Source organism: Aspergillus pseudodeflectus (assembly GCF_044049435.1).
Source record: "Aspergillus pseudodeflectus strain CBS 756.74 chromosome Unknown BJX68scaffold_7, whole genome shotgun sequence".
NCBI lineage: Eukaryota > Fungi > Ascomycota > Eurotiomycetes > Eurotiales > Aspergillaceae > Aspergillus > Aspergillus pseudodeflectus.
This window is the reverse complement of record NW_027263783.1, coordinates 544,888-559,803: the sequence shown is the minus strand read 5'-3', so window position 1 is coordinate 559,803 and position 14,916 is coordinate 544,888. Positions and strand designations below refer to the sequence as shown.

Genomic DNA, 14,916 nt, shown 5'->3' with positions numbered 1-14,916 from the left:
AAAAATGTACGCTCGTCTTAGCTTCGCCTAGGAAATGATCCAGACTACTAGACCCCAGCACCACGTTGAGGTGCGAGCTTCGCTGGGGAGTAAGTGGCAGGTATATGGCAACATATCGCAAACACCCGGTGGAAGAAAGGAGAGGTAACGGGCAGACTGGATGGTTTCCCTCCCAAGGAACCAGGGCCAAGCCTTGGGCGCAACAAAAAAAATGATGAAAGGGGGCAGGGGGCAGAAAGGAGCGGACAGGGAGAGACTCAAACGAGTGGATGGTGGAACTGTCATAGAGGCGCCCCTTCACCACCACCACCACCACCCAACAACCACCGTCACCAACCACCCTCTTCTGTGGAGAGCCCTCCTATATGACAGTCTTTCCACCTTCATACTCTACCAACGCCGCCTGAAGAATCGCCCTGGCTCTCCTTAGAGCATCCATTGCCCTGAAGTCGTCGCCTTTCAATTCCAACTTTGCTATGTCTTCGCGAATGCCATTGCTGACATGAAGACTCTCGTCGACAGGATCTGGAGGTTGGAAACTCGTCGGGTCGTCTCGAGCCAACTTCAAGGACCCGGAAGCCGTCCTCTTACTCGGCGAGACAGACCGTGATTTGACGGGCGACTCGTAACCGGACCTTCTTCCCCTGAAGGCATCGTTGGTTTCGGCGGGCGGCGGCAACTCTGCAGGGGCGAGCTGATGATGGGGACTCCTCCCGGTCATTGAGCTCCGCAAGCCAGTCTCTACTGTCTCTGTAGAAGTTCATTAGCGCTTCCAAATCCTTGCGGCTGTCTTTGAGCCTCTCTGGCAATATTCGGCGGAGCTCCCTGACATTCTCATCGATAGTCCGGCCCAGTAGCCGCCGGTCGTGAGCAATAGAGGGATCGCCGATCTTTGCATGGCAAGCCTCATTTCTTGCTGCATAGATGTCGATTGCCAACCTTGCCATTTCGAGAGTGACTTGGCATCCTTCCTCGCGCATATGATCGACACAGTGTTGGAGGGCAAGGGTCCACAGGCCATCCATATCACGGTCGTCGCGCAGGAAGTCGCGAAGTGTCCCAACTCGATCCGGCAGGTTCAGGTCCAGAATTACTGCAGATTTTCTCAGGCATTTCCACAGGCGGCCTGCATAGTCCCCAAGAAGTATAAGGAAATCCAGAGAATACTCCAAGTCCATGGAATCGGCGGACGAGGGTGTGGAGGATTGCTCTACCGGTGGCTGAAGTCCGTTCAGAATGGCCGAAACGTTCGCTGCTGTCAGGACCCGGCCCGCTTCCTGCAATATATTCTTGGCTGATTGCAGGCAAGCCGGGCAAGGGTGGCCTTCAATTCGCGCAAGTTCCTTCAGAAGGGCCCGGAATTCCGCCTCCGTCAGAGTACACCCTACGTTGTCGTAGTCCGCTTTGTCCAGTTTCGCCCGGGCTGATCTCAGGCTAGCTTGCTCCGTGGACTCGGGGCCTTCTTCAGTCGACTGTTGGCTTTCTTCACTGCTGTCGGTCGTCAGTTCAGTCTGGGAGGGGGACATACCTGTTTCCTCCTCGCCCGGTGTGCCGGACCCACCCGAAAAGGTGGGCCGGTTGTCGTTCGAGGAAGTCCTACTATAAAACATCGTCCTTAATGGGGGAGAGGGGGGCCTCGAAAGCCAAAAAAAAGAAAATCCGATGGTCGAAGTACAAAATCCCAATGGGTACGATGTTGGTGAGGAAGATTCTTAGATTGCTTTGTGTGCTATGAAGTCTATCTCTGCACTTCCTAGAATGGGAAGGAGCCCCCTATACTGGACTGTGCCTGGGCAACGCAACCATATCACCAAGTTAGGAAACTGCGAGGAGTTCCTAGGCCCGGGGGTTGTAACGGTTATTCGCCCAGTATCGAAGTTGGCCAGAGCCACGTCGTTGATTTGCCATATTTCTGTTCGGTAGCCTCGTTGCTTTGGCCTTCTAACTTCTTGAATTTGTTCCAGGGCAGGAATCTCTTTTCAACGATCAAAAGATCACCCGATTTTGAAATCAAATCTGACAAAGCATGATGATAGCGGCTGTTGATTTCCGAAATGAACCGTAGCAGAAGGTCAATCCTCTCCTCAGCTATGTCTCTTTGCTCTTCTGAGAGATCATCCCGCAGCATCTCTGGGAGATAGAGCGAGACAAATCGGTGCAAGCGGTTGTCCAAGCCCAAAGCTTTGTCACCAGACGGATCCCACGCAGGAATCAGCTCTATAGCCTGGATGCTCCGTAGACGGCATAGTGGCAGAAGTACGGCCTCATGGTCGTACACCCCTCGTTTCAGATTCATTTTCAGAACGGTTCCTTCCCATCTGGGATATCTCCAGTCAAGAAGGTTCATGGTGTCGATGCCTTGTCCATTCGAAACCCAGTTGCGCCCATGAAGGGGTTTGTAGATAAATGTGATCTTTTTGACCGAGGCTGCTCTTGCTAATAGATCAACCAGATGATTAACCTTCTGCCAAAGGCATACCACCTCCGCATTAAAGGACGGTGGATACACCTCGATTGACACATTCGTCCTATGGTAAGGAAAGTGGCCAAACCCACGACGTATAGCTGATCCAGGTCTTCGAAACTTCCAGCGCCACTTGCATAGCTCTGGAATGCTGGCACTAGCCCAATCCTGGTCAATCATCGGCCATATTCGGAAGGTCAGGTGAATGTTATGATAGATGTGATGAGATACCTCCTCATAAAGCTTCCGACTTGCGCGAAGGATAGCGAGCGGGTTTTTGCCTGAGTGCGGCCCCCACATCCCGAACTTTTTGCATTTGTACGGTGGAAGCCAGTCATAGATACAAAGCCGCAGTTCTAGTGGGAGTCTGGACAAGGTTCCCAAACCGGGGTCTGACGGAGGCGTTGCAGACGTTTCCCCCGCAGCGTGCTTTTGCGGTGCAACTGTGGTAGTAGCGGTGGCGGCGGTGGCGGTGGTAGTGGTGGTAGTGGTGGTAGTGGTCGTTAAAGGCATTAGATGCCCTCGTAGTGAAGCTGGCGTTGTAGGCATGGTGCGTAAGTTGAGAAGTCCAGTCGTGATAGACGCAAAAGCGTTAACGTGGATACCACTGATAGTGTGGATTTCTGGGTATTTCAGATGACGCAGAAGCCTCCTATGTTGCACATGCGATAGATGCCAAAGTTGATATCACTGATGTTAAAAGGTATGGAGGAATAGTAACGGAATGAAGAAAGACAAGCATTCAAAGACGAACAGGTGAGTCGAAAAAGTCTAAGTGAGTCAACATGTAAACTCAAATTGAACAGAGTCAAAATCATATATACATCCGGAATATCCCTCCGCACCAGGCCTAATCCATACCCTTAAGCTTTCAGGGTACTTCTTCACCAAAAGCTTCTTCCCCGAAAACCCGGATCTTCATCAGCCCAAAGCCCCTTGTATCCCTTCCAACTGAGTCTTAGAAACCACCCCAGCCTCGGGCGGAACCTGCTATACACACCTTCAACGCCTCAGGCAAGAACCCTCAAAGGTCGCCGCCACCGTCACCTTGAGCCCCAGCGCCATATCATCTCCATGGAGGTATATCCTCTTCGCATCAACCTAGCTGATGCGACGCGGATCATCTGCTTGGATTTCAGCGAGACCTGACAGGCCATCGAGACGTCTCCCGCGGCGACGATGATACCTGCGCAGGGCAAAGATGAGGCGTCGTCAAGTTCCGGAACAATGTCCTCAACTATGGTTGGTGCATTGTAGTTGAAGACTTTCTCTGGGCCGAGACGTTTGGCGGTATCGAAGTTGTGCGTGGAGCAGGTAATCAGGACTCGTAGGCGTCTGGCGTTGCTTCCTACTGAAGAGCTGCCGCCCCAGACGAGGAGGGTTTCCCTAGCGGCGTAGGGTTAAGAGTCGGATAATGGAGGGCTAGGTGTTTCTTTGCAAAGACGCCAAAGGAGGGGGTTGTGTTAGCGGGAAGACGGCTGCTTGTGCGTAGAAGAAGGTCTCTAAGATAAGGGTGGCAAAACTAACTAGAGTGAAGGACGGCGTCTTCGCTAAAGCCGTTATTGCAGGTGAAGCCAAAGACGTGTTCTTCCGAATTCTGTCGATGAGGGGCCGGGGGGATGGATTTAGGAAGGCATCGCAGAGGTTCAAGGCCCAGGCGTAGACCTCTACTAACCTGGTGAGGCTGGACCTCCGGGACAGGGCTTGAACAGATGGTTCCCGAGACACCACGCTTGTCTGACTAGACGGAGCGGGTTGTAGTCATTGTGAATCATGTGTTGTTAGCCAATGACAAGGGACGCAGCGAGTCTATATACTCTGATTTTGCATAACTTATGCAATGGATGGACTCCTAGGCTTGAGCAGTCAGGGCTCGGAGATATGCCAAGACCGGCGATACTTGATCTCGTGCAGCATTGAGTTTTGCATACTCCACCGGGAATTGAGGGCGGGGTTCTATGAGTAACTCCGATGGTGCACAGGCGGGTTTAAAGCCGCTGCTGTGTTGTGTTGTTTCATTAGGTATAGATACAATCAGGTAATGTACAGAGATGGTGCCAAAGCCCGGCCATCATTTTTTCAGGCCGGTCTCGCATTCCCGCCACAAATCGGCAAAAGCGGTAGTGGATCCGGAGTCGGCCTCTTTCTTGATGTCTGGTTGCACTTTTACGAGACATTCCATGATGTTCTCGGCCAGAGGGCCCTGGATCCAAACCTGCGGCTCCTCTGATCGCATCAACGGGATCTGGGTTTTGAGACATTCCCGTATTTGAGCATCGGTGGCCACATCCGCATGCAGCGCGAAAATCTGGGCATAATCATTGTCCGTTCGAGGGCTGTTGTTGAGAGGTAGCTTACGCCACCATTTCCAGAATGATTCTTGGTCGCCATTTCGGAACATCGCCGCCATCAGAAGCCGGGCGTGCATTGGGTCGAAAGGGATCTCAAGCGACTCAATCATTCGCAATACATGCGCTCCTCTCTCTGCGGGGGTACTGTCGTCTCCTTCAGGCGTCAGCGGTAGAGACGCCGAAGTATAAAGAAGATACCACATCTCCATATTCATGAGGTCTAGTCCGGAAAGCGAGAGGCTTTCTAGAAACCTGAGTATCAACTCCCGGTCTGACTCCGGAAGGTACTGCGAATTTTGAACCGAATTCGGGCAACGACGCGGTGCTGCCAGATTTTTAAGCACGAAATCTAGTATGTCGAGGCGCTCAGTCAGGAATCCCAGAGCCAAGTAACCTTCCCATAATTCGAATAGCTTTTGTTTGCTGTACTGTGGATGTCCTCGCATCATACCAAGTACCTCAAGCTCCATTCGAGCCCCCAATTTAGACTCTTCGCTAAGGCCTTCCAGAGATTGTTCAAGGAGAGTGTTGAGGTCGTTATTACCATTCTCATCCAAATCACGGTTCATTGCAGTCTGGAACTGCTCATGTGGCAGATTCTTAAGGTAATCCTGCAGCATGGGCCAAATTATATCTGGAGGGTTCCCTTTGTTTGGGGTGCTTCTCGACCATGACATAAAGTGTCGCGTGTGGGAAGGACTATTCTCGATACGCCAACGCCTAGTATGAAAGCGTCGTCTCTGTTCAAGTGGAAGACTCACGGACGATCTGGGAAGAGCCGGCGGTTCATAGTCAGATGGTGGCGGGCTTAATGAGCTGGGAGAACGAACCTCTGCGGGCGCGTCGGCGGGAACATCGGAGTGTTCTGCTGTTTGCCGCTGAGCACGCCTTATCCTCGCTTCCCAAAGGCCTTCCAGATCTAACTCCGCTCGTTTTTCCTCTGTAAACATCTGCACCACCAGCCGCGTGCCTCCGCCGAGATGACCGAAGCCCTCGAATGCATCGCTGGACGCTTCTTGGACGGGGGATTTCTCCACGACGCCAGCATTGACGCAGATCCAGCCTGTGGTTATGCCGTCGTCCTTGTCATCAACCATTGCGCCAGTCCTGCTCGCCAGTCTAGCACGCCGATTCTTGCGCCGCAGCTTGATTTTTAGCTCGTTACGTCCCAGCAATCCATCGGCGTACGGAGACAACTTGTAATTGCTCCTCAACCAGCGGCAGAGGCGGTCCGCAGAGACGTTTAAATGCTTCACGCTGCGCACGGTCCCCATGATCATGATGACATTGGCTCCAAGGGCCGGCGGTGTCTCCAATCCCCTCAAGTCGAACAATTTTAGCTCATCAAGACCAAGATCTTTGTAGACATAGTCAAGCAGCACCGGCAAGATTTTCGGAGGATTCTCCGGGAGCTCTGGGAGATGGTCCTTTGATGAGACTTCAGTCACTTCGGGAACGGTGGTTTCTTCTTGCAGATACCACGGGATGTGCTGTGAAGATTCGGAGGATTGCTTTTGTTCAGTCTTCTCCGACACTTCCGGCAAGGGAGTTCCAGACGCCGACTGAGGTGAGAGAGAAGGTTCTAAAGCGCGGCGAGAGGTGGAGGTCAATGTCCGTATGCGATCTACCGTCAGGAACGAATGGCGAGGAATTGGGCCACGTGTCGCGGAGGTAAATATTCGAAAAGCCCCATTTTGGCATCTGGGCAGCCTGAACAATGCCCTATTCATCATGACTGATATCGAGTCAAAACGCAGTGATGGAGATTCAAGACTCTGAGAGAGAATCTGCCGCCGCAAAAGAGATTGGATGATCTTGTGCAAACTGTACAAACTGTGACTAAGCTTTTCCATGGAGTAAGTTGTTATACTTCAATGCCAAGCCCAGGGCAACAAGGTCCACAATGCGCTGCAGATAATGTAACACAGATCTTAAGCCTAATCAAGGGTATTGTTTGTAACAGCTATAGAATACATAGAGAACATAAAGATTAGAATATCTTCCCAAGTACCCTTCTCGTATCATCTTCCAGACCACTTGCATCAGTGGACACCTTATCCCGTCCGTGCTTGACCTCATTCTGCTTGAACAGTCTCCGCGGTTTGACAGTTGGCTGCTTTTCTCTTTCTCCAGCCTCATTCCCAGCCTGCTCCATCTTGCGCTTTCGCTTCTCTTCATTCTTCTTCTGAATCCCATCCAGCATCTTCCCCTTCTCATAACCTTGCAAGAACACCTTCTCCTCTTTCCTGGCCCGTGTATCCTCGATCCGTCGCTTCGCTGAGGCTTCTGATCTTTCACGAGAGACTGTAGCAATCAAGTCATCCCAGCGGAAGCCCGTAAGGTACTTCATCGACCAGATATCATCGTAGTACCACCCGCCCTTGCGTCCACCGACAGTCGTCGCATTCAGCGTCTCTGCGCAAATCTTTGCCGTCTTCTTAGACTCAAACTCCACCCATCCGTCCGTGTACATCTTCCGCTTGTTCGATTTCCGTCGAGGTGCCGAGGCGGAGCGCACCTCTGGCGTCAAAAACACCTTTGTGATGGGTCCAAACCCGCGCGTTTCGAGGAGCGACTTGAGCGCAAAGGGTTTGAGGTAAGGAGGGAGCGACGAGAGGTAGACCACGCCCGTTTTCTTCTTCTTGGCCGGTTTGGATTTGAGCTTGTCCAGCGGTCCCTTCGTCTTTGCCTTTGTTTTTTCTGTTTCGGCCGTTACGTCGAGGTATTGGTCTCCATGTTCGTTGATTGCGCCGTCATCCTCCTCGCCTTCATCATCATCATCTTCTTCTTCTTCTTCTTCGCCATGTGCATCATCTGATTCATCCTCGTCCTTCTTGCTCCGTCCCTGTTTCGTCTTCGATCGTACAAGATCTTCTGCTTCTGCGTCGCTTCCCTCGCCCTCTGAGGCATCGGTATCCTCGGCTTCCGATTCACTCCCTAGCTTTCCTCGGCGTGTTTGCGTCCTTCTCCGCTTGACGGTTCTTCCCTTGCTCTCCTCGGCGGCTTCCGAATCGTACCCGCGGTCGTTCTCTTCGTCGTCACTGGCGACAATGTCCAGGAACTCGTTCCTCTTCCGCGTGGTCATTATGAATTTGCGGGAAATAATAACCAAGTTTAGCGCCCTTATTGTATGATTTCCCTTGTGTGAAGGGCTTGCGGCAGAATTTAGTAGTTGTTGTGCAACCTTGGAAGTGTTGGAGACTACCCATCTTCAACTTTTTTTCTCCGCAGTTGGCCCGTGCGTTGATGCCTCAATAGCTAGGCATCAAGCACTCACTGTGTCCGCAGAACGTCAAATGAAACCGGCTGTGAGCATTTTGTCCAAATCTTGGAAGCCTTCAATGTCAATCCGATGATATTCGATGAATACTCTGACCTAATGAATGCTCCAATAAATATCGTCTTAGATATCTAGTCTTTATATTCAATAAAAAAATCTTCATCTACAGCGGCCCAATCACAGCGATGTATGTAAGCCCGTTATGCACAGAATGGGTATGAGAAGATACCAAGGTCAATCAAGTAAAACAAACCACCCCGATGAACGCCTTTGATAATGATAATGAGAAGAACAAACGAGAATTGAAAGAAGGAGCCAACGGTCTAGATCCCCAATGACCACTTCGCGCGTTCGTACACGAAGAAACTAGTAGCCGTCATGGGTATCATCTTCAGGTAGCCAATCCCCAATCCGACCCAGAACCCTCGGAGTCCCCTCTCCCGTAAGATTGTCCGAGCAGTCTCGGCAATTCCCAGTCGACGTCCGTCGCCGACTACACCGCCGACTTGCATCCGCCGACGTACCACCTCAAGGGGGTACGAGGAGGTTTGGGAGACGAGACCAGCAACTGCTCCGGAGAAGAGTTCGGCCGCAGCTGTCAGCTGCGGTCTCCACGATCCGCTGTGCGTATGGCCCGGAGAGGTGGATTCCGATCCCGGTATCGTCGTGTAGGGAGCCAATGCTGGCAGACGGAGCCAATCGCCGACTGTGTCGTGAGTCAGGAAAGAAACGCCCGCGTACGGAAACATTCCGATGAGCGTTGGTGTGAATCCACGATAGAAGTTCGCTAGCCCTGAACTAGGAACAACCTTTCTGGTCGTGGACGCTACAGTATCCGCGGCAGCAGCAGCCATTGAGGACGGTCCCTTTGCGGCCGACAAATCCTGGGGTACAGAAACTCGCTCGCTGTAGATCTGCCGAATGGCACCGGACAGCGAAGAGCGAGATGTCTTCTTGGTTTCGAACGCTAACCGCACACGAATCAACTCGAGCGGATATGTGAAGAAAACCGATGTCATACCAGCCATACTCCCCGCAATTAGTCGGCGGAATGGCGTCTCCTTGTCGTGAGATGGAATAACAGCGGCGCGGATCTGTTCGTAGGCGAGGAATTTAATGGCGGCATAGGGGAAGATTCGAAGTAATGTCGCTGAATGGCCTCGGAAGAGGCCCTTTGCACCCTCATGACGTTTGATATCCCGGACCGCAGAAACGAGTCCAAACCAACTTCCTGTGTATTTGGCGAACTGCGGATTTGACGCTTGAAAGAGAATCTTTACTCGGTCAAGAGGCGCTACTACCGTTTTTCCCTGTAACGGCAAAAATATATTAGCTTCGAACGTCCCAAGATACTTGCGGACACATCTCGAGGGGAAGGCATACAGCGCAACCAGCCAAACCCCCCGCTAGCCCACTTCTCAAGACATAGTGAAGACTTCTAGTCTTCTTCTCCTTCACGCCACTCCGACTTCCTTGCCTCGGGAGGATTGACGAAGCGTCGCCTGTGGTGGTCGCGTGAGAGCCAGCCACCACTGCCCCGCTACTAACGTTATGTGATGTTGGCAGACGCGCCTGTGCAGCCGGTTCCATCTGCTGATAAACGGGTTGACGTGACGGCTGGGGCTCTGCTATGATGTGGGGAGAAGAGGAAGGACGTGAGATAGAGGACTCGTCGGCTTGAGCATGGCCGGTAGGGGCAACAGACATGGGCGCTCTAACAGACAAGCTCGGCTGAATCTGAATCTGAAATCTGGGGCCGACGGACTACCGGATAAACGCGGCCATCGATCTGCGAGGGAAGAAGCGAGAGGCGGAGTTTTCGCAACAGTCTCTTCTTGAGTCGCGAGTTGGTAAGTGATGAAATAGCAAAATGGCAACAACAAGCTAGGACAAAACCGAGAAGCCTATCCGAAAATAAATGATAAAGAGTGTGGATATGAATAATTGCGCTGGGAACATTGGGGGAGAGACCGAGCGACGGCCAGCGTCATAGTGGCGCCTGCCGCAACAGAGCGGAATTTACAGCCTGACGTGCCGATACCCCTTCCGACCACCAAGAAAGCCGCTGCATACCGTCACCTTACGATGGGCCATCCGACTGGTCGATTTTACTTTTTCAGGGCTCTCTATTGGTTTGATTCAAGGTCAAGTGACCTTCCATTACCTTAGAATCACATGATAAGCGAAGAGATACTCCGTACTCTATGTACAACGTTCTTCAGAAGTCCAGACACCCCGACCAGAGCCAGTACCCTCCTCTCTAATGCAATGTACACTGTATAGCCAGTTGTAGAATATTCATGGTCGCGTCCATAATGTAGTGCAGAAAACCCTCCCTTTTTTTATGGTACTTGGCGCTCTGAAATGTGCGAACAAACCCCCCCGGCAGAGGACCCAACGCCGTTGACCGAAAATGCAGAAATCCCATGGGATAGATGATTCAAACAACAATCAGGTGTCAGAAACTGTATCGGGCGCCTTGTCGTGTGAGTGGCTTGCCCTGCCGGTTGGTGGCCTTGATCTCCTTGGGCTCTTCAACCGCACCTCTCTTCGCCCTTTTGGCTGGCCGTGAGGCATCGAGATGAAGGTGTCCATTTTCTGCCAGAGCAGTGGAGTTCCGCCAGTTCAAACAGCGGTGCTTATTATCGGCCACATATGTCTTATTTCGCGTCGTCACTCGCTTAGTGGGCATCTCCTCCGAATCGTCCTCCGTTCGTTCCAGATACGCCTGTCGGGTCTGCATCGACTTAGCGATGTTGTCACGCTGAAGCAGAAGCTCTTTGCGCAATTTCGCCTCACGCTCGCCTCGAGAATCAAGCCAGTCTATGAGCTTTTCTAACAATTCCGGCTCGTCGTAGTAGCCCCATTCGTGTGCGCGTAAAAGCCGCGTGGAGCCCTCCTCATGCTTCTTGCGCTCCGCTGGGGATACATGGAACTGCTTTTGATACAGCTTTTTGATATCATCTGGAACGTCGATAAAGCCAAGTCGCTCCATATCATCGGGTCCTTGGACCCAGAGTCGCCCGTTGGCATACTTCGCCTCCGCAGTCGAACTGTTCGGCATTCCCTCATATGGCATCGCGTTGCGCTCAAACCACCAATATCGGTTGCAGAAGCGGTCCTTTCCGAGGCACCTGGTCCGTGGGCAGTCGGCTTCCCGAAGATCGTTGTCGACAACCTCAATCTTTTCTTCGAACTTCTTGACAGCGGCTTTTTGTTCCTCGATCTTCTTGAGCACCCGTTGGTACTGCTTTGAACCTTTTGGCTGTTTCGCAAGCTGTTCCTTCCTTTCCCGTTCTTCGTCTAACTTCCGCTTCCGTTCCAAAGCTCGATCCACACCACCACGCAAGGCTCGCTGCGGAGTACCATCCACATCGGAATCTGCGAGTTGTGAGTCCCCATCCATGCCACTCATCTTCGTGTCTTCCGTGGGTTCAAGCTCTGGGATGGGAGTTGGCGATTTCTCAAGCTCAGGTTGGAGGGCTTTGCGTTCCTGGTGTAAACGCCGAAGTTCCTCGAGTCTAGGGACCATGATTAGCCAGAACATGAGTCACCCGCGGTGTATATCTTTCGTCTACTTACGCTGCTTTGCGAGCCTTTTGATATTCGATCTTCTCTTTTCGAAATTCTGTCATTTGATTGCTGCATTCTTCCAGATAATTGCGAATAGCCTTGGTCTCAAGGCTCAACATGCAGATTATTTGAAGAGCTCTGATTCGGAGGTTGACGTCAAGGGTTGAATATTGCTTTCGGGCGGTTTCTCGCGATGGTTCTTGATCCAGAGGGGCAAGATGTTCCAGGATTTGGTTGCAAATCTTCTCCATAGATGGGCGAGCCGAAAGTTGGTGCAGGAGCCCGATCATTACCATTTCCCATCCGCCATTTCGGAAATCGCGCTTGCGCAAACGGTCAATCCACCCATACTCAGACAGCATTTCGGTAGCGCGGTGGATTTTGACTTCTTCCGGTTCAGAAACGCCGCCCACCTGGGCCTTTAGGTTTTCGGCCTCTGCTTTGGCTAAGCTTCCACGGGTAGTCATTCGTGTCACGACAGGCTCGGGCGTCGGCTCAGCTTCATCTTCCTCTCCCTCCTCGTCTTCCTCGCCCTCGTCGTCTGATGATTCGCTCAATTCTTCGATCGGAAGTTGAGGAAGCGAGATCTGAATCGCACCATTGTTATCCTTCTCCTCATTGACCAGCTTCTTCAGCACAGCGCAGTGTATCTCGACGAAAAGTTCGCAGTCAACCTCATCCGATGAAAATCTCATTGCCTGGAAGAAATCGTCAAAGGTGAAGGAATCCAGTTGGAAAACTTCACAGTACACGTTGAGAGTGTTCCAAGTCTCTAGGAAAAGACCCACAGATTCCTTCGCAATACTGTCTTGCAAGAGATCTTCATCATCGGCATCATCGGTTTCATTTGCTTTCAAAAACTTCAACGGCGGCCGCTGTTTCTTTTTGTCACGATTCGGGGGAATGTCAAGATCTTCAATGGGATATTTGATGGGCGGAGGCGTAGGTGGCTTTGGAGGCTCGGCCTTGATTACAACAGCAGGAGTAGGCGGGGATGTCTTTTCAGCATCCTGGGGCTTCAGAGGTCGTGAAGGTCCATTGGTGGGTTTGTTGCCAACAAGAAAACTTGGATTGCCGTTGAGGGACCGTTTATACTCCAGGAATTGCGCTTCTTCGGATCGAGCCAAGTCCTGGGGTGATGGTTTTGTCTTTTGACCCTTGACAGCTGGCTTCAACTCAGGAAGCTGCTGTGATGCGAAAAATCCAAAGAATCCTTCTTGATCGGCCTTCTTTTGCGCTTTTTTCTCAGCGACCCTTGCTCCGTACTGCAGGTGTTTCGGCACTTCAGTTGATATCCTAAACTCTTCAGCGATCGACGGCTTCACCAGCCATGGGGCACCGTTCCAAGACTCTCTCGTCACGTTGTTCTTAATGAATGCTCGCAGCATCTGCTTAGTGAAAGTCTTCCTGTCGCGAGTGATGTGATGTTGATCCAACAGAGCCTCCTCATTTGGACGATCCAACACTTTGACCAAATATGTCGCGTACGCCGCTTGCTTAACGGTTCCATCGGGGTAAAGCTGCTCGGCGAAGTTCGCTTTGTCTCTGATCACTCCGTGTAAGCGTGTATTATCATCGAGTAAAATGAGGACCGGTTCGCCAGGGTAAAAGTCTTGCTTGAATTCCTACATTGGGTTAGTGTTAGTATTCAGATACCACAATGATTGGAAAAGTCGCCCACTTCGTAGATTTCGTCCACTATCGAAACAAAAGGGTTAGACAGGCATGTATGCATTGCGGTGTAGCGAGGCAAACGGACCTAGGTTATCGACCCGCGATACTGTGGAAAACTGCGTCCTACGCAGGATAGGTCCTTTGAGGGCGTCGGGGAAAGAATTGTTCACTTCGCGCGATTCTTCCATCTGAGATTCCATTGTGTCAGGTTCCAGGTTCAATAGCTCGAACGGTCCCGGCACCACGTACCTCACTCCGATGAGCCTCAAAAAATGTCAATCCTGAATGTCCAGTAATCTCGCAGATAAACTTTCTCTGTTTGTAGAAATCCATGCGCTGGAGATACGATTCGTAATTGGTAAAGACCTCGTTCGTCTCCGGGACGACCCAGACCTACGCGCAGTGCGTGTCAGTACTCCTTGCTCTATCCTAGTCCTCTCCGGAGTATACATGCCTCAGAGCTGTCATCCTCGATAACGGGTCGGGGGAGGTACTGGACGGGCTTTCGTTTGAACAGCACCTAAAAATAGTAAGTAATTTTAAACCGTGCATATGGCCCGCCGCCGCAATGTCTCTCTGCGAGCCCTCGAAGCTCTCAATCATACCATTATATTTTTGCGGGCGACGGAACGCGTCAAAGTCTCATTAACTGTTTGGGGTGGTACAGGACAACCGCATAGGATATCTATAACGTATCTCGTCAGTATGATGAGCGATCTGCGACTCTGCAACCACCGCGGCCCATGCGCACAGGCAAGCTTACCTCGAGAAACGCGTCCCAATCGCGCCGCACCTTGAACAGCCGGGTTGGTACAGGAAAAGAGACGACCAAAAAAAGATGGTGAACAGGCTGTGGCGCGAGTACGTCGAGGGCAGAGCTGCCGATTTGAGGGCAGCAAAATGTAAATACTCGAGGAATGGGAGGTAGCGGAGAGTGCGGATGTATAGTAGATTGTAGATGCGCAGCGGAGCGAGTACGCAGGTTGTAGAGGGATAAAGAGCAGCGAGGAGAGAAAGCGACTCCAGGAAAAAGAAGCTGCTTCAAAGACGAACAGTGGAGGAGGAAAGACGGCAGAACCGGCGTGAAGGAAGGCCTCCGTGAGGAGGGCCGCCGCCGAGGCAGGGCTGCCGATGATTGGCTTTCAACGCAGTGGACAAAAGAGCGGAGAGACCTTTCCCCTTTGGGACGAATCCCCTGCCTGCCATGGTGGGAGTCAGTTAACTTCTTGTTGCTTTGCGGGAGTTGTTCATTTCTTGCGCCTCCACCACTCCTCATCTCAACAAACAGCCCCTGTATTTGCACTCGTTCTGTTCGCTTTTTTCTGCAGATTCTTCTTCTGCCAAATAGTCCCTTTTATTTTGCAGTTGCAAACTTTTTTTATCCGATATATGATATCCATGCTCGACATACAGGATGTCTTCATGCTGTAGACAAAGAACCCCTACGTTTGAACGTGTCTACCTTTGCGCCTCAGCGAATTCTTTCATGCTTAATTTATGGCTATTTTTATACTCTGTTCTAACGGGCTCTTATCAACAATGACTCGAGTTTTTTTTTTCCCCTTGTTCGTTTC

The 14,916-nt window shown here is 51.6% G+C and overlaps 5 protein-coding genes across 5 annotated transcripts; all 5 read right to left on the bottom strand.

Moving 5' to 3' along the window:
- Nucleotides 1–587: 587 nt before the first annotated feature.
- Nucleotides 588–1,526, bottom strand: BJX68DRAFT_263439 (uncharacterized protein; the record flags this gene model as incomplete). The annotated part of the gene is made up of 1 exon (XM_071044690.1): nt 588–1,526. The coding sequence occupies one exon, from the start codon at nt 1,524–1,526 to the stop codon at nt 588–590; it is 939 nt and encodes a 312-aa protein (XP_070902772.1).
- A 208-nt stretch (nt 1,527–1,734) lies between these two features.
- On the bottom strand, nt 1,735–3,182 carry BJX68DRAFT_193352 (uncharacterized protein). The gene has a single exon (XM_071037436.1). It carries the CDS (start codon nt 3,011–3,013, stop codon nt 1,859–1,861), a length of 1,155 nt encoding a protein of 384 aa, XP_070902771.1. The 5' UTR covers nt 3,014–3,182; the 3' UTR covers nt 1,735–1,858.
- A 1,353-nt stretch (nt 3,183–4,535) lies between these two features.
- Nucleotides 4,536–7,900, bottom strand: BJX68DRAFT_253235 (uncharacterized protein; the record flags this gene model as incomplete). Its single annotated transcript, XM_071042690.1, has 2 exons — nt 4,536–6,590; nt 6,827–7,900. The coding sequence occupies 2 exons, from the start codon at nt 7,898–7,900 to the stop codon at nt 4,536–4,538; spliced, it is 3,129 nt and encodes a 1,042-aa protein (XP_070902770.1).
- Nucleotides 7,901–8,151: 251 nt separating this feature from the next.
- Nucleotides 8,152–10,071, bottom strand: BJX68DRAFT_229706 (coenzyme A transporter). Its single transcript, XM_071039083.1, has 2 exons — nt 9,479–10,071; nt 8,152–9,405 (listed from the first exon to the last, which is right to left on the bottom strand). The coding sequence occupies exons 1-2, from the start codon at nt 9,800–9,802 to the stop codon at nt 8,419–8,421; spliced, it is 1,311 nt and encodes a 436-aa protein (XP_070902769.1). The 5' UTR covers nt 9,803–10,071; the 3' UTR covers nt 8,152–8,418.
- A 482-nt stretch (nt 10,072–10,553) lies between these two features.
- Nucleotides 10,554–14,548, bottom strand: BJX68DRAFT_253234 (DDT domain protein; the record flags this gene model as incomplete). Its single annotated transcript, XM_071042689.1, has 7 exons — nt 10,554–11,616; nt 11,678–13,293; nt 13,350–13,366; nt 13,428–13,530; nt 13,592–13,735; nt 13,797–13,862; nt 14,546–14,548. The coding sequence occupies 7 exons, from the start codon at nt 14,546–14,548 to the stop codon at nt 10,554–10,556; spliced, it is 3,012 nt and encodes a 1,003-aa protein (XP_070902768.1).
- Nucleotides 14,549–14,916: the final 368 nt, after the last annotated feature.

Bases quoted from the DNA above. Each gene is read 5' to 3' on its own strand.
- BJX68DRAFT_193352 (XM_071037436.1), bottom strand. From the start codon at position 3,013: ATGCCTACAACGCCAGCTTCACTACGAGGGCATCTAATGCCTTTAACG.
- BJX68DRAFT_229706 (XM_071039083.1), bottom strand. From the start codon at position 9,802: ATGTCTGTTGCCCCTACCGGCCATGCTCAAGCCGACGAGTCCTCTATC. The intron at 9,406-9,478 runs GTATGCCTTCCC...TTGCCGTTACAG, and splicing joins GGGGTTTGGCTGGTTGCGCT to GGAAAAACGGTAGTAGCGCC.